Source organism: Magallana gigas, chromosome 6 (genome assembly GCF_963853765.1).
Source record: "Magallana gigas chromosome 6, xbMagGiga1.1, whole genome shotgun sequence".
Taxonomy (NCBI): Eukaryota; Metazoa; Mollusca; class Bivalvia; order Ostreida; family Ostreidae; genus Magallana; species Magallana gigas.
This window is the reverse complement of record NC_088858.1, coordinates 48,569,534-48,596,155: the sequence shown is the minus strand read 5'-3', so window position 1 is coordinate 48,596,155 and position 26,622 is coordinate 48,569,534. Positions and strand designations below refer to the sequence as shown.

The 26,622-nt window shown below is 37.6% G+C and overlaps 1 protein-coding gene across 1 annotated transcript; it reads left to right on the top strand.

The window, feature by feature from the left end:
• Positions 1-335: 335 nt before the first annotated feature.
• On the top strand, positions 336-26,622 carry LOC105321540 (zonadhesin). Its single transcript, XM_011419856.4, has 39 exons — positions 336-485; positions 620-1,588; positions 1,732-2,010; positions 2,161-2,190; positions 2,961-3,094; positions 3,605-3,737; positions 3,899-4,009; positions 4,174-4,418; positions 4,533-4,843; positions 6,087-6,376; positions 6,945-7,150; positions 7,295-7,490; positions 7,602-7,721; positions 7,818-8,062; positions 8,575-8,885; positions 9,224-9,513; positions 9,799-10,004; positions 10,147-10,342; positions 10,476-10,595; positions 10,693-10,937; positions 11,067-11,377; positions 11,497-11,789; positions 11,903-12,108; positions 12,224-12,419; positions 12,513-12,617; positions 12,850-13,094; positions 16,491-16,801; positions 16,896-17,194; positions 17,403-17,605; positions 17,762-17,954; positions 18,035-18,139; positions 18,244-18,485; positions 18,572-18,882; positions 18,999-19,291; positions 19,379-19,578; positions 25,600-25,792; positions 25,889-25,948; positions 26,133-26,444; positions 26,548-26,622. The coding sequence occupies exons 1-39, from the start codon at positions 422-424 to the stop codon at positions 26,553-26,555; spliced, it is 8,787 nt and encodes a 2,928-aa protein (XP_011418158.3). The 5' UTR covers positions 336-421; the 3' UTR covers positions 26,556-26,622.

Here is a 26,622-nt window from a genome sequence, read left to right as displayed (position 1 = left end):
GTGTTTGCCAGTTAATTACAGCATTTAGACCTTAATAATACAGTCTTGTTTAATTTCGATAAAAGATCAAATTGCCTACAAAGAAGTATCTATTCTTTTGTGTGTTGTGTCGATTTCATGTCTCCAGATGCTGAACCCTTGACAAAATATTAAACTTAAACGATACGGGGTAAATATGGGGTAAATATATAATTTGTTATATTGATTCAATATTTCTTTCAAAATTAATAAAAAAAAAAACGAATTAACCAATCCATTCCTTAAAACAATTTTTAACGCTTCAAAAATTTGCTTTATTTACAATTGTTTTTCGGATGTGCGTAGGTATGCATCCCTTTGAGGACCCGGTCAAATCGTTTGTTAGGAGTATATATAAGGTGTGAGGGGAACGAACTATCCATTCCCCGGAGGTCACGTCAAAATGAGGCTTCGTCTCATCTGCGTTCTTCTCCTTGTAATCTTGATTATTGCGGCGGAGGTAGAAGGTACGATTATATATGTTTAAATCTTTTAATTAGATATATTCATTTAATTCGGCACATTGTTTCATGTAATAACATTTTCATAAGATACGTTTATGGTCATTTTCAATGGAAGCTGAATATTTTTCTTATTTCAGGGAAGAAGAGAAAAGGGAAAAGTAAAAAGGGAGGTAGCAAAGGGAAGGGGGTTATTAGAGGGGTTCTGAAAGGCCGAGTGAGCAAGGTCAGTGCAGTTAAACCCATTATCAAAGCACCAAAACGGAAAGATGACAAGAAAAAAGTCAAGAAAGCGTTACCTTTAATAAGAAAGAAGGACAAAATAAAAACAAGTCCTCGGAAACCTATTGCAAAAGCACCAAAACGTATAGATACTAAGAGAAAGGTAAAAGAAATCAAGAAAGTATTGCCGATAATACGGAAAAAAGAAACCAAAAAAAGCCCGCGAAAACCAGATCCAAAATTATTGAAAATTGTAAAAGGTGCCGGGAAAAAGGGCGGGAAAAGCAAAGAAAAAGGCAGTAAAAGTAAAGAAAAAGGAAGTAAAAGTAAAGAACGCCGCGTAAAAAGTAAAGGAAAGGGCGGAAAAGGTAAAAAGAGAGGCGGGAAAAGTTTAGAAAAAGGAAGTAAAAGTAAAGAACGCGGTGTAAAAAGTAAAGAAAAGGGCGGAAAAGGTAAAAAGAGAGGCGGGAAAAGTTTAGAAAAAGGAAGTAAAAGTAAAGAACGCGGTGTAAAAAGTAAAGAAAAGGGCGGAAAAAGTAAAAAGAGAGGCGGTAAAAGTTTAGAAAAGGGAAGTAAAAGTAAGGAACGTGGTGGTAAAAGTAAACAAAAAGGAGGAAAAGGTAAAGGACGTGGCGGAAAAAGTAAAGAGCGGGGAGGGAAAAGTAGACAAAAAGGAGGAAAAGGCAAGGGAAAAGGTGGGAAAAGTAAAGGTCGTGGTGGAAAAAGCAAGGGAAGTGGAGGAAAAAGCAAGAAAAGTGGCGGTAAAAGCAAGGGGAGTGGAGGAAAAAGCAAGAAAAGTGGCGGGAAAAGCAAGGGAAGTGGTGGAAAAAGTAAAGGAAGTGGCGGGAAGAGTGATATTAGCGATGAAATAGATCCAAAAAATCCTGGTCAGCAAAGATTTTAAGATTTTTAACTACAATGTCAAAATGCCTATGTTAACATCAAAAATATATAAAAATCAAATATTTTATTAAATAAATTGAAACAGATATCTCCTTAAATTATCATTCTGATTTGTTTGTACTTTAAGGTTCTTCAAAAGTAACACTTTGTGGAAATAGAAAGAGGACGATTTCGTGTCCAGCTGGATCGAATATACGGGTATTCACCGCCTTTTATGGCAGATCTAATCGCAAGACATGTCGAGGTATTGTTCGGACCCTGCGCTGCTCGGCAAAAAATGCTCTCGCAAAAATCAGGGGGCAGTGCGACGGCCGACGATCCTGTAGTGTGTACGCATCACATACCGTGTTTGGTGATCCTTGCCGAGGGACATCTAAATACTTGGAATTGACGTACGCTTGTCAGGGTAAGTTTTAACATTCATGCATTCTAGATTCAGTTTAAAATCCTTTATTGAAACTCAGATAACCATTAATTCCTGAACACATAGTTGTTGTAATTTCGAAAAAAAAATATATTTTAAATAAAAATACGTTTATCTTATTTTAATTTTCAGCCGTTTTAGAGGAACCTCCAAAAACGAAAGGTAAGAAATTCCACCCGAAATTGAAACCAAATTTAGTGGTATATAAGTCGGCATGTAGATCCCCCATGCATATAGTATGTAATTCCGTATTATTCATACTGATGATAAGAATATATAGAAAAATTACTTGAGGTCCAAATGTTTTCAGTCTTATATACACTTACTCTTTCTTAATATCACGTTTTTTTAATTAAAAAAAAATCAAATATGAGCTTTAAACTCAATGAATATGACTTTGATAGTCTTGCTAATAAATCTTCAATACCAAACTCATAGCAAAAATTGAAAGTCGAGGCATTCAATCGATGTTATTATGCTTGCAAGTTTTTTTAATAGTGAAATATAATCTAAGTTAATATAAGAAATCTCCATATTGTGACTTGCTTCCTATCAAAATAACAGTTAATCAAAATTGATCCTATCATTATTTTTCTTTCCCATGATTGTTACATAACAGTGAAGCTCAACTACGGATCTAAGTCATGAGTTCGAATACCGTTGGGGTTTTATAATTTTTACCTTTCCAAATATTTTTTAAAAAAACGTATCTTTTTGTCAAATATTTCAAATTTGAAAAATCTAAAACGGTGAACATTTTTTTTTATTGTAATGTACTTTTATCCACCTTTATATCGACAGGTGTCCCATACCACCATAAATTACGAAATTTACCTTAAATTAAAACAAAATGATAGCCTCAATTTTAGTAGCGTCTTTATAAGTTCTCGTGTGCGCCCATTTGGTATAATATGTTAACAAATCATATTTAGATACCTACATTGGTTGCTATGAAGACAAAGGTGCTCGTCTGTTGGATCAGAAGTTTACCCGGATGCCGCGACTAACCATATCTGCTTGTAAAGAACACTGCCGGAAGCAGAAAAAGAAGTACGCAGGAGTGGAGGTAAGAGCGGGAAATTTAAAAATACAATAAAATCGAAGAAATTAGGGGAACCAGATGGCGATAATGTCATAGACTTTATTGTAATAGTAATGAAAAGTTCACATTTTTTCCTAAATAAGTTTTAGTTTAAGAAGATATGATATAACTTTACAAAAGCACAATTTCTAGCTATATCAAAGTTGAATATTTTCATAACAAAATTTAAAAATAACTGCCTAAAGTGTTGGTGGAATCGCACCCTCAGTTAGCTTAAAAAGTTTAATTATATACAGTCATCTTATATTTGGTGCTTTATCCACTTTCACATTTCAGTCACAACAAAATGAGTAATTTGAATATTATATGCGACTGTGCCCACGAATTTACGGACTTGTATTATTTCCAAAACCGTTTATATGTTTGGATACAAAATTACATTTCTGATGAAAAGTGGTTAATCACTCCTAGTTTTCGTCAATTCAAAATGCTTCATTTTCCATTATACCTTAATAAATGACTTTTTATAATCAGCACCGCAACGAATGTTTTTGTGGTAACAAAATGAGGAAATACCGGAAGAGGCCTGAGAAGGAGTGTTCTTACCCATGCAGTGGTAACTCTAAAGAGAAATGTGGCGCCTCCTGGCGAATCAACGTGTACCAATGTGAGTGCATAACTGTTAATTTTGCAGTTTTAAAATGTTTTCTCTCGAAATAAAAATCCCCAGTCTTTGTATAGATTCACTTTAAACTCTGCGTCTAACTATCCAGAAATTATCTAATTTTGTCTAACTAATTCGTGTTCTTTCTTTTTTTCATTACGAAGTGGATACTAGTACACCATCGTGTGGGAAATGCGCCAAAAATGCACGATGTGTCCGGGGAAAATGTAAATGTAAACGTGGTTACCATGGTGACGGTGTCAATTCCTGCCAAAGTACGCACTGCACTGTTTTATATTTTGTTAACTAATACTTTGACACAACCATAAGCAAAACCAGCTTCAGATTTTACATACGCCACATAATAATGAGAACATTTGACAATTTCCTACCTGACAACCTCTCTCTATACTCAATAACATTCCTGGCTAATTTGCAGAGTCGTGTTTCTGTATGGCGTCCGGAGATCCCCACTACAAGACGTATGACGGAGAGATTATCCACTTTATGGGAACGTGCAAATACACGCTGACGAAATCAATGACAGTGAGGGATCCATGTGGATTCCACATCACGGTAAAAAACGAGCATCGCCGCGGGAAAACCCACGTTTCCTACACTCGTCAGGTGGACATCGACACCCTCGGAAAACGAGTCAGTCTGCGGCTTAACGGAGTCGTGATGGTAAGGTTTTAAATGCAACTATTTGTTAAATTTTGATTTATCCATAAATACAAAGACAGATATCGACACACTTACCGGTATTAATCAATAATTGCTAAACCTGCGTTCTTTCAGATTGATGGAGAAAAGAAATATTTACCTGTCAAGGAGCTTGGCGGGAAACTGAAGGTGTTCCGAAGCGGGCGTTTTGTCCAGGTGGCGACATCTTGTGGAGTGAAGGTTAACTTTGACGGGGTACACGCAGTGTCGGTGACTGTTCCCGGTTCATACCGCGGGAAACTTACCGGTCTGTGTGGGGACTGTAACGGTAAACGTGACGACATGAGAACCAGAAAAGGACGTGACGTCAGCAGAGAGAAACTGAAGTACTCACTAATCGGCAATAGTTATGAAGTGGCTGACGATTCGGAAGTTTCAGGAAAGAAGTAGGCAATTGCAATCGCTTAAAAAATAAACAAATAGAATTCAAAAGAACAGAGGGATTAGAACTTGGTTGGTATCTGACTAAATCTTATGAGAAGCGCTTCTGCCTTTACAGAATTTGATCTCGTTCAAACCAAGTTCATTTCTCGTTGAAGTATTTAAAATTGCTGTCTATTACTTATAAAAACGTTTAAGAAATGTATACCGTCCAGAAAGATAAACATACCCGTATGTTATATTAATAGTAATGCAACCTTCCGTCAAATCATAAGCCTGAACGATAAGATCATAAGATCATTGTGACGTCAAACTGTGACCTTAAAACTTGTTTAAAAAGTTTATATAAGAAAAAACAGCCAGTCAAATGGTTCACCGGAATATACACTTGGTTGGTCACGTGATTAAAACCTATGATGCCCGAAGGGCTTCTCAATAGATTTTATTACGTACCAACAAAGTTTATATACCAATGAACTTTTTAGCATTGTTGTCAACGGGTTATATAATTTTTTTTCTGGAATGATCGCTACCTACATATCCCGAATGAATCACCAAAGAAAGCATTGTATTGTTTAATTGAACGTACATATTCGCTATGCTTTAGGTTCATATAAGGAAGCATACTGGTATTTGCAAATTTAAATATATACATGTTTATACATGAACGTTTCTGCTTTTTTATATGATCATATAAGAAAAATTAATACAAATGTGGCTAAACAGACTGTTTTGCTTTTTTTCTGTTGGGTCGGGTAAGGAAATATATCTTCAAATGTAAATAGCGATGTTTTTATTTTATCATGCAAAATTATATTTTGAAACGTTGATACGTTGAAAAGCCTGGGCGTTATTACAAATGAGAGGAAATTGAGTCCTCTTATATGCAATAGCTTATATGTATTAACCAAATGAGGAAGGTCATTCGCTTGAATACAAAATATATTCTTTAGATTTATGCACCAAATAATCACCGACTGTCGAGAAAGGAGAAGTTACTAATATGACAGATAATACTAGGTTTGAAACTAAATTAAAAATGAATGGTGAACTAAAGAAGGATCTCTGTAATCATAACTTAACGATAAACAAGGACATTCCAAACCATTTAAATATTGGATCAAAGTGAATCATTTCTGATGAACAATTGTACTAGTATACTGTGTTTGAAATATCAGTTCAAACCCTAGTTTGACAAAATGGGTTTCTTTTAAAAGTGGCGACTTATTTTTTCATTCAAAACAATAGGTGCAAGACTTTGGAAGACCCAAACACATTTACATGTAGCAAGAGAATGAACTCTATAGTTGCGACCGATAGATTTTGCGGTCTGATAAAGAGTAAATCCGGACCATTCGCTGAATGTATCACCAAGTTCCCGGAAATTTCCAAAGAGTTTTTCGAGTCCTGTCGCATAGACGTCTGCTCACAAGAGGGCGCTAATCTAGACCTGACCAAGTGTGAAGCTGTGGAAGCCTTCGCTGAGGAGTGTGCTGATAATGGCGTCACAGTCACGTGGAGGAGCAGACGATTTTGTCGTAAGTAAAAAACATTGATACACAAGATATAATAAAAGCAAATAATAGTAACCCCAATTGTAATGTGCATACTGGTCGAACTATTGAGGTGTCAACCCTTATACAATCAAAGTTTATTGCAGATAATACGAATTCCGCATGTGTGACAAAGTAAAACACTTTTCATTTTAATCGCTGTCAAAACGCTCGATAGATTATAGTGGTCCGATAGATCTTGTGTGCAAGGATCTGTATATCGCATGACCATTGTGTTAACAATTGTACTTATCAAAAATACATACGGTGGTACATTTAGGATAGGTAACTTTATATTTTGAAAGATACCAGGGAAAAATGTTTTTGTAAAAACTACTAATTAATTTATGGCGTATGAACAACTTATTATCTCGTCAAAACGATATATTATCTTTTACGAGCTTTTATTCGTGAATACCAAATGTTTTGTGAAAACGACATGTTATCTTAAAAAAAACAACGAAATATTATCTCGTGCAAATGGACAAAGGTTCCTTAAAAAAACCTTTTCGTTTGAAATTTATTTGTAAAAATTTGTATTTTTTCTAAATAGCGCTCAGTTGTAAAGACCGGAACTCTGTGTACAAAGCCAGTGGGCCGGGCTGTCCGGCCACGTGTTTGGACCCGAAAGCCGAGGACACCTGTACTCTGGAACCCCAGGAAGGATGTTTCTGTAAGGCTGGATACCTATTGAGTGACGGCGCATGCGTCCCAAAAACACAGTGTGGATGTCAAACTAAAAACGGAGACTACTATCCGGTAACGTTATTATCGAAAACGAAAACCCACCTTAATTATACTCTAGCAGTACACAAAAGGAATACAATCAGAAACGTTACAAATTATCATGTTTTTCAATGAGCTATGAATTTTTCGAAGTAATGCATATTATGTCACATGTAGGTTGGCACAAAATTACGAAGCACAGATTGCGGGTCGGACTTTGTGTGCAGAAACAGGAGAGGTAAATCGAGTTTCGTTAAGCTTTCCACTGGGCGTAAGTGTCACAAACAGGCCAAATGTCGGCTGGATAAGGAGGGAGAAAGAACGTGCATCTGTAACAAAGGATTCACGGGGGATGGAGTCCGCACATGTAAACGTATGTTTGCAATGTTTCTTCTGGAATAAATATATCAACACTTCCGTAAAAATGCATAACACTAATCATCCAAAAATGATAAGGTAATCTGATTTTTAATTAAATTTGTAGCCATAGTAGTAGAAGAACCGGGATGTGGCGGAAGACAATGCGCTAAAAATGCTGTGTGCAGAAAAGGAAAGTGTGTGTGTAAACGTGGTTTCCATGGTGACGGATACAACTCTTGTACAAGTAAGTTTTTTTTTGGAAGTTGCTTTCGAATTGGATATACATGTTTGCTAAATATTCATTTTATCTTTATACAATAACCATTCTTACCTCAATCAGAGTCATGTTTCTGTATGGCAAACGGAGATCCCCACTATAAGACGTATGACGGAGAGATCATCCACTTTATGGGAACGTGCAAATACACGCTGACGAAATCAACGACGTCCAACGACCCCTGTGGATTCCACGTGATCGTGAAGAACGAACATAGAAACAAGAATACACGTGTGTCATACACGCGCCGTGTAACGCTAAAGATTCTAGGGAAGACCGTTGGACTAAGAAAGAACGGCATAGTTTTTGTAAGGAATAATTCATTTTGAAAATAATGTTTACGGGAAACTAAGGTTGAATTATCCAACATACTGAAGAGATTGAGATCTGATACTAGTAAAGTACTTTAAAGTACTTGAAAAGTAATCTTTTCAGTTTTTATATTTTTTGTCTATAAATTTTGTGACGTGCTCATATAAAGTGTGCGATGAGCAAATTGAAATCAGATTTGAGCTTTATGATAATGGATTAATTAAACACATTCAAGACAAAATTAAATCATTAATATATCAATTTTAGTCATTTTCCCTACATCATTTACAGTTTTTAATGGCAAAAACTTAACGTTTGAGATAAAAAGCAAACGGTGCTCCAACAGTTATATGGGAACACACAGAAATCTTTTCATCACTTAATGTTGTAGCATATTACATATTGCGCGAGAAAATAATGTGATTCTCAATTTACTCTCTCACATTTCTGTTCTTATCCTTTTCTATACGACATCACATTGAATTTTGTTTAATATTTGATTTAAAAGGTTGATGGAGAAAAGAAGTTTTTGCCTGTTAATGAGCTTGGCGGGAAACTGAAGGTGTTCCGAAGCGGGCGTTTTGTCCAGGTGGCGACATCTTGTGGAGTGAAGGTTAACTTTGACGGGGTACACGCAGTGTCGGTGACTGTTCCCGGTTCATACCGCGGGAAACTTACCGGTCTGTGTGGGGACTGTAACGGTAAACGTGACGACATGAGAACCAGTACAGGACGTGACGTCAGCAGAGAGAAACTGAAGTACTCACTAATCGGCAATAGTTATGAAGTGGCAGGTGGCAAAGACGCCAAGGGAGAAAAGTATGACTTCTACAGTTTACTGATGTTTGCATCTAGCCATGATTTTTTTCTTGCAAGCAGATATGTTTTCAACATCCAATTAATCTAATCTTTTCTCTTAATTTGAGCATTTGCTTTAGTGAACTGAAATTAGTGAAAACAAATTTATCGGTATTTAGTTAAGATTTTGATAGAATGTGTTGCCTACATTAACCCTTTCCGATATGGGCTTCTGTAAATAATTTCCACAATGATATTGTGCATTGTAAGTCAATTCTGTACATAATTTATTTTAGTTTAAAAAAAACCTCTATTGTTTACATTTATTTTTTTTTGCTGTTGTTCATTAAATTCAATAGGTGCAAAACTTTGGAAGACCCAGACACATTCACTTGTAGCAAGAGAAAGAACGCTATGCTTGCGACAGACAAGTATTGCGGTCTTATAAAAAGTAAATCCGGACCATTCGCTGAATGTATCGCCAAGTTCCCGGAAATTTCCAAAGAGTTTTTCGAGTCGTGCCGGATTGACGTCTGCTCACAAGAGGGCGCCAATCTAGACGTTGCCAAGTGTGAAGCTGTGGAGGCGTTTGCTGAGGAGTGTGCTGACAATGGCGTCACAGTCACGTGGAGAAGCAGACGATTTTGTCGTAAGGACATAATCATAGGAAGAGATAGGAACAAGCATCCAAAAAAAAAAGAATTAAAATCTTAACTGCTTAAATTTTGAACACTTTTATTGAAATTCTATGTTTGACTTTGATTGAAATCCTAAATGAAAGCACAAACAACGTTAAATGTTTTGAGGTAAATACAATGATACCAACAAAGCTTTCAGGTAAAAACAAATGTAAGCACATTTGGTATTAACTGAATTATTAAATTAAGACTAAAAAGTAAAATATTGCTACAACTAGTATTCTTTTTTAATTTAGCGCTTGCGTGTACCGACCGGAACTCTGTGTACAAAGCCAGTGGGCCGGGCTGTCCGGCCACGTGTTTGGACCCGAAAGCCGAGGACACGTGTACTCTGGAACCCCAGGAAGGATGTTTCTGTAAGGCTGGATACCTATTGAGTGACGGCGCATGCGTCCCAAAAACACAGTGTGGATGTCAAACTAAAAACGGAGACTACTATCCGGTACTGTGGTCATTGAAAATATATAACGTTTGATAATGCACTAGTAAAAGTCAAAAGAAATAAAATCAACAAAATTACCGTGTGTATTAAAGTGTTATTATACATTAATATTGATGTGTAAAATATTCACACTATTTATTAGGTTGGCGCTAAATTACAAAGCACGGATTGCGGATCGGCCTCTGTGTGTAGAAACAGGGGAGGTAAATCCAGTTTCGTTAAGCTGTCTACTGGACGCAAGTGTCATAAACAGGCCGAGTGTCGGCTGGACGATAACGGAGAAAGGACGTGCATCTGTAACAAAGGATTCACGGGGGATGGAGTCCGCACGTGTAAACGTATGTCTGTATAGTTCATATTAAAGTGACCTTTGGATTGGATGCAAAATAAAACTAAAAGTGCGTGATCACGAGTTAAGCTGAAATTAATGTATAGCTGTTGAAAATATATTTAATTTTCATGACTTTTTAGCCATAGTAGTAGAAGAGCCAGGTTGCGGCGGAAGACAATGTGCTAAAAACGCCGTGTGTAGGAAAGGAAAGTGTGTGTGTAAACGTGGTTTCCATGGTGACGGATACAACTCTTGTACAAGTAAGTTTGTTTTGGATGTTTCTTTGGAAAATGATAATATTCATGTTTGATAAATATTCATTTTGTGATAATCAATGAATTATTTTATTTCATTTAGAGTCATGTTTCTGTATGGCAAACGGAGATCCCCACTATAAGACGTATGACGGAGAGATCATCCACTTTATGGGAACGTGCAAATACACGCTGACAAAATCAACGACGTCCAACGACCCCTGTGGATTCCACGTGATCGTGAAGAACGAGCATAGAAACAAAAATACACGTGTGGCATACACGCGCAGAGTCACGCTAAAGATTCTAGGGAAGAGTATAGGGTTACGAAAGAAAGGCGTTGTTGTGGTAATTATCCGTGCATAATTTAAAACGAAGTAGTTCCAAATACTCTCACACGTACGTTTCTGCTCCATCTTTTTTTAACGAAATAACAATAATAATGGTTATAAATATTGTGAATTATTGATTTTGTAGATTGACGGAGAAAAGAAGTTTTTACCTGTTAATGAGCTTGGCGGGAAACTGAAGGTGTTCCGAAGCGGACGTTTTGTTCAGGTGGCGACATCTTGCGGAGTGAAGGTTAACTTTGACGGGGTACACGCAGTGTCGGTGACTGTTCCCGGTTCATACCGCGGGAAACTTACCGGTCTGTGTGGGGACTGTAACGGTAAACGTGACGACATGAGAACCAGTACAGGACGTGACGTCAGCAGAGAGAAACTGAAGTACTCACTAATCGGCAATAGTTATGAAGTGGCAGGTGGCAAAGATGCTGAGGGAGAAAAGTAAGTATGCTAGTACATTTGTGTATCTGCACTGATTGTGAGTATCAGCATTATTTTGTGTTAAAAACTAAAATCAATCAATCTTTCGTTTAACATTGTTAATTACCTGATTCCTGTAGATGTAAAACGGAAGACGATACTCCTTACGTTTATACGTGTGACGCCAAAATGAGTAACCTTCTTGCAACAGACAAATACTGTGGATGGATTCAAAATAAGAAAGGACCATTTGCAGAGTGCATCGCTAAGTTCCCGAAAATTTCTGAGGAATTCTTTGAGTCTTGCCGGATTGACGTCTGCTCACTAGAGGGCAGCAATCTAGACGTTGCCAAGTGTGAAGCTGTGGAGGGGTTTGCTGAGGAGTGTGCTGATAATGGCGTCACAGTAACGTGGAGAAGCACAGATTTTTGCCGTACGTGTCCTTGAGACGTCATACATTTATATATATAAAATATAAATGCTCCGTATTTGGAATAAATGGTTTTTAACGAGTTCTAATGTTTATTGGAAACCTCTATTTTGCAGCCTTGAAATGCGACGACAAAAACGCCGAGTACCGGGCGAGTGGTCCGGGTTGCCCAGCAACGTGTCTGGACCCGAATGCTGAGGACACATGTACTCTGGAGCCAACAGAGGGATGCTTTTGTAAGGACGGATTCGTAATGAGTGACGGAGCATGCGTACCACAAGCCCAATGCGGATGCAGAAACAAGAAAGGGGACTACTTTCCGGTGCCTATTATTTTTCATTTGGGTTCCCATATATAACAACTATCAAATATGTCCTTTGGCTTCAATTTATAAAATATTTAAACTTCATTTTTAACTTCGAGTTTTCTTTTTGTAGATTGGTAGTAAGATACAAGCTCCAAACTGTGCTCAGACGTTCGAGTGTAAGCAAGTTCGCGGGAAAGCTGCTCTGGTCAAAACGGCGTCTGGTCGCCGCTGTCACCGTAACGCCGACTGCCAGCTAGACGACAACGGCGATAGGAAATGTGTCTGCAAAGAGGGATTCTTTGGGGATGGGTACAGATCATGTCAGCGTGAGTAAAAATTCCCGATATCCCATACTGATATGAGTACATATAGAAAGTTTGCGTTATCTTTAAGCTAAACGCATGATGTCTATATTTTAGCTCTGTGTGGTGGCAAGTACCGATGCCACAAGAAGGCGACTTGTAAGAGAGGGAAGTGTCAGTGTAAGCGGGGATTGTACGGAGACGGCGAGAACAGCTGCCAGAGTAAGTCACATTCTGATAACTACCCAAATAAACAACGGTGATAAAAAGTCAGGGGATAATAATACTATTGAAAATTGCTTAAGTTTATATTTAAATTGTTCTGTTATATATGATTGACTAGCTGTTACCTTGTACAATACCTAATATATAAACTTGCAGTTGATGGAGGTTTAGAGAAAGTATTATGATCCGACAATACTAAATGCTGTTTCATTTACCATTATTTCTTCAGAGATGTGCACCTGCAGCGCCACTGGTGATCCGCATTACAGAACGTATGACGGTCAGATGATTCACTTCATGGGGGTCTGTAAATACTTGATGACCAAGTCCCTCACCAAAAACGACCCGTGTGCGTTCAGTGTGGAGGTTAAGAACGAACACAGAGGAAGGAATCGACGTGTCGCCTACACCCGGTCCGTTGATGTCAAGATATACGGCAAAGTAGTGCGACTAGCTCCCGGACACAAAGTCTTTGTACGTCACTCTACTTTTTAGCTCACCTGAGCTGAAAGCTCAAGTGAGCTATTCTGATCACTTTTTGTCCGTCGTCCGTCTGTCCGTCCGTCCGTCCGTCTGTCTGTCCGTCTGTAAACTTTTTACATTTTGAACTTCTTCTCTAAAACCGCTTATCCAATTTCAACCAAATTTGGCACAAAGCATCCTTATGGGAGGGCGAATATAAATTGCAGAAATAAAAGTCCGATCTGTATTCAAAGCGGAGAAAACCTTGAAACTGTAGAAAAAGGGGGGTGCATTTTTAAAAATCTTCTTAAGAACTACTGATTCCAATTCAACGTAGTTTAGCATAAATTATCCTTATGGGAAGGAAAATATAAATTGCAAAAATTAAGGTCTAATTCTGTTTCAAATCTGAGTTATTACGAAAATAATAATAAAGGAAAGGCGTGTTTCAATCAGTTTAATAGCCTCGGATTGGCCTCCGGTAAAATGGGTAGACAAGACTTGGCCTGGACAAAACAAAAGATAAGCAGTTATTAATCTGCCAATCTCATTAAAATTTCAGGATATTTGATGGACCAGTATATTTGTATTTGCTGTAAATATTGCTGCAAAATAATGCGTATTTGGAATTGACGATTGCCGATCTGCCCCGGCTTTTATTTTGCCACGGCCCGGTTTTGCTTACCCATTTTACCAAGACTCGTATTCCATACTTCTAAAACGAGGTTCTTTGTTTAAAGCAGCCATGACATTATACGAAAAAGGGTCGATCTGACTATGATGAATTTGCTTGTTGTGCAACAGTTCGCGTATGAAGGGAAATTTTTGAAACATGAAAAATATATTGGTGCCGATTTTGTGAAGTAAATTGAGGCTAAATATTTCAATGCGTTGACAGTTTTCACACATGACGTTGATGTTAGCTTGTTCTGATTTTCGTTTCGTTTTCATTATTTATGCTTTGTAACCTGGAAACTGTCGTCTGTATTTCGTGATTTTTACGTATCAAATCAAACAGAGACTTCGGTAAATCAAACAGTTACGTTAACTGTTTACCTGCGCAGATTAAGCAAAATCTGATGTAGGAGTACTGAAATACAATTCATTCTATCGGTAATTCGGCATTATTTTTTGCGTAATGGTAGATTAATGCAATAGGTTTTTGTTGAGATGCTCGGCATTTTCTCTAGTTTATTCAGTTTAAATAGAGTTTGATATCGCTTACGGAAATATGTAGGTATATACATGTATATATATGATTCATTTCGAAAAAATAAATTATGTTCTTTATTTGTTATACATGTAGTGCATGTTTCTTGTGTTTAATTGTTAACAATTTCTATTTACTAACCATTTTTGAGTGTTTGCTTCGAATTATAAGCAAGATACAGAGATTTGCTAACAATTCTATGTTTGTACACAGATCTTAAAAGCTAAAGATTAAATCAAAGTACTGATAGTACTGAAAAGCGCTAACCCAGCTTCTGTATGTATATAACAGATATATGTATATAGCATTTCAGCTTCTGTATACGCACTATATTTCCTCATCACTGCATGACAGTCCCTGCAATGATGTATGTAAGCCCCGTACATTAATTTCACAATAACCCGTAAATTAGATTCACAATAGCCCGTGCAGTTATGTGCATAAACCCCTGAAACTGGTTCCCTAACCAGTTTAAATGATGTATACTTTTGCTTAGAGGGGGCGGTTATTCGATGCACCGGAAGTTGAAGTCTAACGACAATAAAGGGCTGAGCTATGCTTAGCGCTTTAAAAAGTAAAAAAATTGTCAATATTTATTACGAAAATTTTCAAAATCTGTTCTTCCAGAAACCAACTCTTAACCTTTTTAGCTCACCCGAGAATGGGGCCACAATGGGGGGTCGAAGTTTAACAAATGAATAGAGTAAATCTTTAGAAATCCTCTTCTCAGAAACTAATTGGCCAGGAAAGCTGAAACTTGTGTGGAAGCATCCTCAGGTAGTGTAGATTCAAAGATGTGAAAATCATGACCCCTGGGGATAGGGTGGGGCCACAATGGAGGGTCGAAGTTTAACATATGAATATAAAAAGTAAATCTTTAAAAATCTTCTTCTCAGAAACTAATTGGCCAGGAAAGCTGACACTTGTGTGGATGCATCCTTATGTAGTGAAGATTCAAATTTGTGAAAATCATGACCCCCGGGGGTAGGTTTGGGCCACAATGGGAGATCGACGTTTTACATAGGAATATACACAGTTAATCTTTAAAAATCTTCTTCTTAAAAACTAATCAGCCAGGAAAGCTGACACTTGTGTGGATGCATCCTCAGGTAGTGTAAATTCAAAGTTGTAAAATTCATGACCCCCGGGGGTAGGGTTGGGCCACAATGGGGGATCGAAGTTTAACATAGGAATATATACAGTAAATCTTTAAAAATCTTCTTCTCAGTAACTAATTCGAAGGCAAAGCTGGAACTTGTGTGGAAGCATCCTCAGGTAGTGAAGATTCAAAGTTGTGAAAATCATGACCCCTGGGGGTAGGTTGGGGCCACAATGGGGGATTGAAGTTAAACATATGATTATATACAGTAAATCTTTAAAAATCTTCTTCTCAGAAACTAATTAGCCAGGAAAGCTAAAACATGTGTGGAAGCATCCTCAGTTAGTGTAGATTCAAATTTGTGAAAAGCATGACCCCTGGGGGTAGGTTTGGGCCACAATGGGAGGTCGATGTTTTACATAGGAATAAACAGTCATCTTTAAAAATCTTTTTCTCAGAAACTAATCAGCCAGGAAAGCTGAAACTTGTGTGAAAGCATCCTCAGGTAGTGTAGATTCAAAGTTGTGAAAATAATGATCCCCAGGGGTAGGGTGGGGCCACAATGGGGGGGGGGGGGAAGGGTCAAAGTTTAACAAAGGAATTTATAGGGTAAATCTTTAAAAATCTTCTCAGGAACTAATCAGCCAGATGATTCTTTATAATTGTTAAGACTTTGGCCCCAGGACAATTCTTTGGCCTCACGAGAAGGTTGAGAGTTTACTGTACGTTTACATCCCATATATAAACTATTGTTAGGGATCTTTTTGAGAACTGCAATACTCAACACATGATATGACCATAAAATCATCCTGTTAGAAAAGGGACTAATGATTATAAACATAAGAATATCCAGGGGAAAATGGATTTTATTTATACAGGATTTACATGAATTATTGTATATTGTCCAGATAGTTTGTATTATGACTCCATTGAGCTGATTTTATCATACCTATTGTTCCTCAGGTGAGCGATGTGGCCCATGGGCCTCTTGTTTTAATTAAAATAACTGCAGTTATTCAGACCATCCTCCTTCAAAGATATTGCTATGCGTTTTTATCATTTTCGGGGAGAAAAATTGTTTGATTTGGTTTATTTTTAGATTGATGGAGTCAAGAAGTTCCTTCCTGTGTCAGAAAACAATGGCGACCTGAAGGTAGTGATGAGTGGAAGATTTGTCCAAGTCGTCACGAAGTGTAACATCTACGTCAACTGGGACGGCAAGTCGGTGGTCCACGTTGGAGTACCAAGGTCCTACAGCAAAAAAATGGAGGGTCTTTGTGGAAACTGCGACGGGAGAAAGAATGATTACAAGACGAAAGAGGGCGTGAATGTCTACTGGAAAAAGAACAAATATGTCCTGATTGGAAAAAGCTATGAAATTCCTGATGATTCGGATAAACCAACTACTGTGTAAGAATAATTAGTATCAATCTTAATGGCGTCTTTCTCTGTGGATTTGACTATTAAATGCTCATCAGCAATTTTGTTTTTCTGTTGACTATAGCTGCAAAACCTTCGAAGATGATGTCCAGTGCTCAAAGGAGATGAAAGAAGTAGCCACAGACAAAAGTCACTGCGGATACCTCAACCCCAAAACCAGAAGAAGTTCTCCATTTAATATATGTCTGGCTTACAAACCAACATTAGCTAAACAGATGTTTGAATCTTGTATCTTCGACGTCTGCTCATATTTTGATGACGTCAAGAAAAGAACGGAAGCTGCGTGTCGTGCAGCTGAGGGCCTTGAGACTATATGTGAGGCCAGTGGATTCGATATCCAGTGGAGGTCGTCTGCTTTCTGTCGTAAGATTTCAGTTTGATATAAATTTCTATCAGATAAATCTAAAAATAAAGCCCTATCCGATAATACATTTGGTACAAAGAACAATCATTATATCTGGTATGAATCGATCATTCCTCACATTTGCAGAAAATTACCAGTATTGATGATTGCGATGTTTCACATTTTAAGTAAAGAACAATATTATCTGAGTACAATTGTGTGTTTCAGCGATAAAATGTGGAGCTAACCAGCGATACAGTTTCGCAATTAGTGGCTGCCCTGCCACCTGTACCACTCCGAACGCCCCTGCTAGTTGTAACCTTCCCAACACCGAGGGCTGCGAGTGTCTGCCCGGCTTCGTCCTAAGTGGTACTAAGTGTGTGCGGGAGACCGAGTGTGGATGCCAAGCCGCCAACGGGGACTACATACCAGTAAGTTACTTCCCAACATAAACATCAATAATACCGTCAATGTACACAATATATTGGTCGGGGTCAGCCGTATCAAATGACCTCTACAGTGTACATATTACTGCAAAATATGGAGTTTGATTTGATCATTTTCTCTTCCTGTTTATGTGATTTCAGTTGAATAAAGTCATTGTGTCAGACGACTGCACCTCCACCAGAAAGTGTGTTCGAAGAGATGGCGAGTCAGTTTTCGAGGATCTCGGTGTGAACGAGCGGTGCCACCCCTCCGGTATGTGTGGACTGAAAGACGGCGTCCGTCAGTGTGTGTGTAAGGATGGATACATCGGGGACGGTGTCAATGAGTGCAAAAGTAAGTACTCATTGTTATTAATCAGTGTGTCTGACATCATCAAGGTACGCATCCGGTATATATTGTCACATTTTTTTCAGAATTGTGTGGTGGGAAATATCTTTGTCACAAGAACGCTAGATGTGACAATGGTATCTGCCAGTGCAACAGAGGTTTGTTTGGCGATGGAGTGACCACGTGCCAAGGTATTTAGCCAAAATATGTTTTTTCTGTTTGGTTCCTTATCGTTACACAATCAATCAAAAATTTTAATATTGACACTATAACATTTTCCCCGTCGGTCCCTCAGAGTCTTGTACGTGCATGGCAAGCGGTGATCCCCATTACCGTACCTTTGACGGCCAGATGATCCACTTTATGGGAGAATGCAAATACACTCTGTCCAAGCTTGATTCCACGGACGAATGTGCATTCAATGTGGAGGTCAAAAACGTCAAACGGCACGAAAACTCTAAAGTTTCCTTCACACGACTAGTGGATGTTAAAGTACCCGGATATAATATACGTCTGCTTCAGAAGAAGCGACTGACGGTAAGGTTTAGCAAATCGAAGAATATTTTCTTGCTGCAAAACAAATATAGAGTTTGAGAAGTTATTAATTCAAAGAATTTTAACAGATTAACGGAGTAGAGATGTTTACGCCATGGGCGTCATCTAACGGTATGTATAAGGCGATAACCAAGGGGCGTTACCTGACAGTGACGTCATCGTGTGGAGTCGTCGTGAGCTTTGACGGTGTACACGCCGTGTCCCTTTCCGTTCCTAAGCAATATGGCGACCGTCTGACGGGATTGTGTGGTAACTGTAACGATAAGAAAGACGACTTAAGGACCAAGGCGGGTGATGACGTATCCAGCAGACGGAACAAGTATTCCCTGATCGGAGACAGCTTCAAAGTGTTCGACGATGTGGCCAATCCTGGTGAAAAGTATGCGTAAACCAAAACTTAAGTCAGTTCATGGTTAATTTGTAATATGTCGACATTCTTAACCATAAGTCATATATTATGACATTTTTAAAACTGGTTGTTTGTATCTAAATTAGATGTGAAACTAAAGATCCTGATTTCAAATGTTCATCATTGTGGTCCAAGAGAGCAACATCTAGAGAGTTTTGTGGTGTTTTGCTGGACAAGAACGGACCGTTCGCTAGCTGTATAAAGGCTAATGAGGAAGAGGCACGTGATCTTTACCAGTCTTGTGTGGATGACGTCTGTTCCTATGAGGACACGCCTGAATTCGCCATGAAGACCGCGTGTATGGCTGGAGAGACCCTCGCAGAGCTGTGCCTCACAAAGGGACTGGGGAAGGTGGTGTGGAGAAGGAGTAACTTCTGTCGTAAGGCGTCAGGGTTATTTTTTGCAAATTTAACTCACCTTATGATTTAATATTCCGATATTTTAACATAAATGATTTTAATTTTAGCCATGACCTGCCCTGAGAACTCTGTCTACAACCCGGCTATAGTCGGCTGTCCGCGCACCTGCGCAGATCCTGAAGGAAACAGCAAATGTGAGGCCATTCCACAGGAGGGCTGTGAGTGTAAGGAAGGGCACGTGCTCAGTGGCGGGAAGTGTGTGGTGGAGGACGACTGTGGATGTTTCTACAACAACCAGTACTTCCCTGTAAGATTCTTTGACTGAATTTAAACTGTTTACACTTCTTAAGACATTGGAAATAAAAACTAGATGCTGTCATTAGACAGTAATACCCGCACCATGTGTTTGCCCCTAAATAACACTGTTTTGTACCAGTTTAATTAAAAATGAAGGCTACATGCAAACTCCGGTAATACATTTAAAAATTATAATTTTCATAACTGAAGGATGAGATCCCTGCCCATATGATAATACACATCGTGACATGAGCAGCACTTTATGTGCAATTTGGGGTAGAACTGTTTGCATTGAATTTTCAGTTAATCAATAATCTTCACATTTTATGTCATAGGAAGTATAATGGTCTATATAATTATTACAAACAAAATTAAAAATTAAATTATGCCCCCTCCCCGTGGCGGTTGCCGGTTTTAGATTTGCTTCTGTGTGCCTACATGAACATCATCGTGTGCACAGATTTAGAGAAGGGGTGGGAGTGAGGGGTCCAGACCCCCCCTCCCCATGAAAATTCGTAAATTACCAAAAATACACCTTGGACCCCAATGCTCTTACAGACATGTAAACGCTTTAACCCATTGCGCTTCAATGTTAGGTAACATTATTTGGGGGGTAAATATTTAATCAATATTCAACATACTTTATTGTTTATCTCAATAGGAAGTATACATGTACATCACAATATGCAGGTGTCCTGCACCAACTTAAAGCTGTTATTTACCTAATAAAATAGTGGAAGTGGATTTGATAAGGTCATAAAAATACATGCATGTTACAAATGACTGATCTTTGTCTGAAGTTACGTACACAACACAGGTTTGCATGTCTCATTAGCGGGTACCAGTTTTACCCAGCTCTTCGATTAGATGGGTTCACGTGTATACATACATGGGTGTTGCTAAAACGCGGAACGGAAAACGGAACGGAAGGAAAACGGAAAATCTTATCTAATGTTATTTACCTCATAGATTTGTTAAGTATGCTAAAACGATATACTTTATGTACCTTTTTAATTTTTTTTTGAAAGATTAGCAATATTAGATTATTTATTCAAGAATATTTATTTCCTCAAAATTAACAGTACATGCATTGACCACTATATTCTGTCCCAAAATATCCTCGATTCACTTTTTGCTGTATATTTATATATACCTCAGGGTTCAAGCGATTCTCTTTTAGAAGCATTAAACATTCTCATTATTCTTTCTTTAAAACGTCCTCTCTAGCTTATCAGCTGGTATAAATACACGGCTAAAAATAAAGAAGTCTACGGTCGGGGTCTTGCATTTTAACAGACCCGGATGATAGTGTTGAAAAATTGTGCAAGGTCTTCTGAGTGACTTCCACATGGAGAAAAGATGTCAACATTTTCCATTATAAATCGTCCAAATGTGCTGCATGAATATTTTGGGATCGACAGACTATAGTCCCAATATATAATCGGAAAATCAAACCAGGCAACGTTTAGAGCTCTCTATTCGGATCATATGTATATAGCTGCTGGAATAAACAACTGCATGCTTTGTAATGCAAACGTAAACAAAATTGCATTGCTAAAAATACTAGTTTCACAAATTACTAGTTTCACAAATTCCCGGGTATTTTAATGTTTACTGTATTTTAACTTTTTAATGTCGTCAGTCCTACAGTTTTTTTCTTCCATCTCAATGATACTGTATCGTCTGTATGATAAAAGATCGTCTAGAACACCGAAAATTCAATTTTGATGTAAGTATATACATGTACATCATATTTGAAAATAATATAAAAATACTCAAAACACGCATAAAACGCTTTCACCAACTGCGTACGTTACGCTAATATGCTAGCAATACCATATAAGAGAAATAAGTAAAAAGTTATAGCTAATTTGCTCGTTTAATCATGTTAATGTTTCACAATTCGTATGCATTTGATTTTTCCGTTTCGTACTCAACTAAAGCCGAATGAATACAATGCTATAATTGATAGACATTCATATGAATATTAATAAGATAGCAACATGTTGATAATCATTCATTAGATATAAATAAAAGATACAAAGTAAATCGTTTCTGGCCAGTCTATACCCTTTTTAAGCGATAAACGTGATGATATTTTCCATTCCGTTCCGTTTTCCGTTCCGCGTTTTAGCAACACCCATTCATACATGTCTGCGTTTTCCGTATGCAGAAAAGGATTACGGTAGTTAAGATCAGCTAAAGGAATTCATTATTGTGTTTTAATTGGATTATCATTATGATGTTGACCAATTTAGGTAAGCATAATACATGAAGTAGCAGTAGCACAATATAATAAGATGCCAGCATGGGATTCCTGCCAGCATACATACACATGTATATAAATACATACACATGTATATAAGTTCTACTTTCACTTTCTAAATGTAATCTCCCTTTGACAGCATACTGTATCATCATCTTTTAATATTTAAATAAGCTTATCATCGTTATCTATCCTATCGCATTTGTAAAGTTTCTGTCATTTAATTTTTAGTTGCAAAAGTTATTTTTTTCATTTGTCAGACTGCATGCACTGTTGAGTTGACCCCATATTGACCCTGTATAAACAATTTCTTATTAAATTTGTGTATTACATATGTAAGTAAGTGTAGACACTTATATTTTTTATATGAGTAATAATAGGAAGGAAGGAGTATTTCTTTCTTAATGTATTATAATGCATCAAATACAATGTAGGTCATGACCTTATGGGACTGTTCTGACCCCACGAAACAGGAAAATACAAAATATCTTCTAAAGTCATTATGATGCATCAACTGGTGTAAAGTACATTAATGACCCCCAGGTGTTGTCTTTAAACCCCCCACCCCCCCCCCCCCCCCCCCCCCCGCCTTTATGAAATAGGAAATGATATGATACACTGTATATTTTGTTAACTTCTGAGATCTGAGATCATCATCCCTAAACCGTTTAATTTATTTTTGCTCTTTGTGTCATTGTGCGTAAAATTGTATTGTAAGATTATGCCCCCTTGGAGACACCCTGACATTTTAGAACTAGAAATAATAATGTATTTTATCTTATTCATATGTGATACAGTAGTGTTTGATCCATGTGGGTAATTCCTAGCCTAATGATGTCACTGCTTTGTTTAGGAGACTTTACAATTGCCCAAAATAGGTGAATACACATGGCAGTGATGCATATAACATTTTGTTTATAAATCTTAAAAATTGAATTAAGCAATTTCCAAAATGTTAATGTGAATCACGAGAGAAAAAGCAATCAAGAAATGATTTAAAATTTGCTACTGTACACATGTAAGAATGTATTTTAATAAAAGAAGACTGAATCTTTATAAGCAGGTTAGATTGGGGGGGGGGGGGGGATGAATGTGGAGTATAAACATTTATAATTTGAATCATTTATTGTAATTAATTAATTTTAACTTGTCAATGAATACTACTTATTGATCCCAAGGTAGAAATATGACCTCTGATCGTATCTCAATAGATCATTTGTCAATTATGCAAGGTGTAATGTAATTTTTTTTAAGAATAACATTTTTTACCAGTTTATAAAAGTTTTTAGACACCCAAATTATATTTTGATTTTAATAGATTATTCGACAAGGAAGGGGGGGGGGGGGGGGGGGGGGGGTGAGAACAGTTTATATTTGAGTTTGTTTGGGAGTGGGGGTTCCAAGTCATATATTTGACAATTTTTTAATATAATTTAAAATAAGACTAAGCCATACTACAGTCATGAACATGAATAGTATAGAACAAAACACAAACTAATACATGTACATGTATATATACATAGGAAGTATTACAAAACAGATGATTGATCTATATCTGGGTTCTTAAATTGAATCATATATCATGTACATATTATATTATTGTTTCTTTGTTCAAGGCATTTAAGATGGTATGTAGGTCATGATCCCAAGTGCTCTTCCTGAAATTATCAAATCATAAAAACCATTGAGATCCCCACCTTAATCCAAAGATATTATTCCTCCTTAGGTCATGCAGGCGCATTAGATCATTATGGCATGTAAGTCATGACCCTAAGGGGTCATCCTGACCCCCTTAGAATCAGAAATTGTCAATTATCTTTAAATTATTGATGTTTGATGATCCTATCTCTATTTAATCTTTATTAATTATTAAGTCTCCTGAATGAAGTTTGGAGACTTATTGTTTTTGTACGGTTCTTAATACATGTATATATTCTTCATCTTCTTTTTCTTCTTTCCCGCTCTGAACTTGTTTCTCAGAGATTGCTGAACATAATTGTACAAAACTCTAGGATATGATAGGCCTGCAAATCTACATGAAGTTGTGCACCCTGCTTTGATTTTTCTCATTTTGGGTTAGACAACCACTTTTCGGGGGAGGGGGGGGGGGGGAGGGGGGTGTCAAAAGGGTGTGGGGTCTAACATTGAACCTTGTAGGAAGAATCATAGACTCTATTGTAAATGGTAACTTGAAAACGGACAAAGATAATAATATAGGGTTTTCATCATCATATATTGGCTGTTACTGGCAATATGGTTTATTAGATCTGACCCCTGGGGTCATCCCCACCCCCCAGGAATTTGAAATTATCATATATCTCAGAAACTGTTATAATCATGACCCCTAAACCATATATATTCATGTTTCTGATGTCAAGGGGCATCAAATCTTATGTAGGTCATGGGCCCTGTGGGTGGTCCTGATGCCCTCAAACAGCAAGTCCCTTAATATCTTCAAAACAGTTGAGATCCCCACCCTTAAACCATATATATTCCTGTTCCTTGTGTCAAGGGGCATCAAACGGTATGTAGGTCATGGGCCCCGGGGGTGGTCATGACCCCCCTTAAACAGGAAGTGCACGAATATCTCGAAAACGGTTGAGATCCCCACCCCTTAACCATATATATTCTTGATCCTTAAAGGGCATCAAAAGGTATGTACCGGTAGGTAATGGGCCTCAGGGTTAAATTTAATTTTTCAAAACCGTAATGCACATCTATGGAACAGTTCCTTTCATATCCCAAGATATGATGTGTCTATCCATTAAATCATAAAAGGAGTTCTAGGATCTATGTTATTTTTTAAGTGATAAACGTCAATTTTCTGCAACATTTTGACTCCCTGGATGAAATTTAAATTTTGAAAACCTTACTGCACATCTATAGAACAGTCCCTATCATATCCCAAGATATGATTGTCTATCCATTAAATCATAAGAGGAGCTCTTGGATCAATGTTTGTTTTTTTAGTGATAAACGTCAATTTTCTGCTACTATTTGACTCCCAGGATGAAATTTAAATTTTTAAAACCTTATTGCACATCTATAGGACAGCCCCAATTATATCCCAAGAGATGACGTAGCTACTCCAAAAGTTGTAAGAGGAGTTCTGGGAACCATATTTTTTTTGCCAAAAAACGTCATTTTTTGTTGCCCACTGATCCCCTTAATTAAAAAAAAAATTCTGGAACCTGATCATGCCTCAATATGACACCCCCAATCATATTCTAGAAGATCATTTGGCTACTGCTTAAAAAAAATGACGTTTTTTAAACCAGTTTTTTTGTAAAAAAAAACGTCATTTTTTAGCCATTAAATGACCCCCAGGACAAAATTGAAAATTCCGAAACCTTATTGCGCATCTATAGGATACCCTAAAACATATTCCAAAAGATGATTTGTCTACTTTTGAAAATGTAGGAGGAGTTCGAGGAAGAAGGTTTTTTGTGAAAAAACGTCATTTTTTACCAATTATTTGACCCCCAGGACTAACAGAGAATTTTTGAAACCTTTTTACAAAACAACATGATACCCCAAATCAAACTCCAAGAGTTCAGTTTGCTAGTTTATAAGATGTAAGAGCAGTTTGAGAAAGTAAAACGTGACAGACGGACGGACGGACGGACGGACGGACGGACAGACGGACGGACGGACGGAACAGGGTAACAACAATATACCCGAACTTTCTTTAGAAAGTGCGGGTATAATAATCAATATAAGTATGAATGCTTGAAATATGATAAAGTATCATTATCTTTGTTGCAGCTTGATTCCTTTGGTCCACTAACGAGCTGCGATATTATACAAAAGTGTGTTCGAGATGGCGGCACCAACAAAATGGTGTTGTCGACACGTCACATGACTTGTCATAAGAATGCTCGATGTAAAAACGTGATTGGGGACTATAAGTGTCAGTGTAACCGAGGCTTTGAAGGGGACGGAGTTGCCAAATGTACACGTAAGTACTTAGTACATCCAGGGAGTATTCTGTTTGTATTAGTTTGGCTTCTTGGAAAGATTTAAGAAAATATTGCAATGTCACATTTCATTTCAGGAACCGACGAACCACTGGACGACTTCCCTTATATTCCTGAACCACCATCAGGCACGCCAGGTAGGAAATTTTTAAAGAAAATGTTAAAATACTGCATACAGTACCTTTTAGTGGATAGATAATTTATGAATGAGATACTGTTCTGCAGTATGCGTGGTGCTTTAACGTACATTTAGACCTTATCTTTGAAACTACATCTTATGGGAGTAGTAGGCTAACTATTTTCTACTTTTTTTACGAAAAGGTGAGAAGTGCCAAGTTCAGACAACTTACAGCACGTGTGGCTCAACCATCAAGCTGACCGGAAATTGCGAGTACAACTCGGACGTATTGGCAAAATGCCAGTACACGATAGTGACGGCGTCATCTGAGGGCCAAACTCAGGCCGTTATCAGCACGCGAGGCAGACGTACCAAGGTGCCACGTGGTAAGACAGTGGAAGAATGCGTCACGGTGTCAAATGAGGGAAGCTTCGTGTCTATCAGTGATGACGTGTGTCAAAGATGTACGGCTGATTACTTGAGGAGCCTCATACCTAACCAAACTTGCAGCAAAGGTTAGTAAAGAATTGTTGAGATATTGGGGGACTTCATATTTAAAGCATCAATTTGTAAATAAATCTGTTCTCCATTCTTTTACGCATTTTTTTTCAATTGCAGCTCCTTGAGCTTCATGCGAGCAACTTTTTGCTATGTATAGACGATTATATGAAAATAAATACTGGAACAAATGAA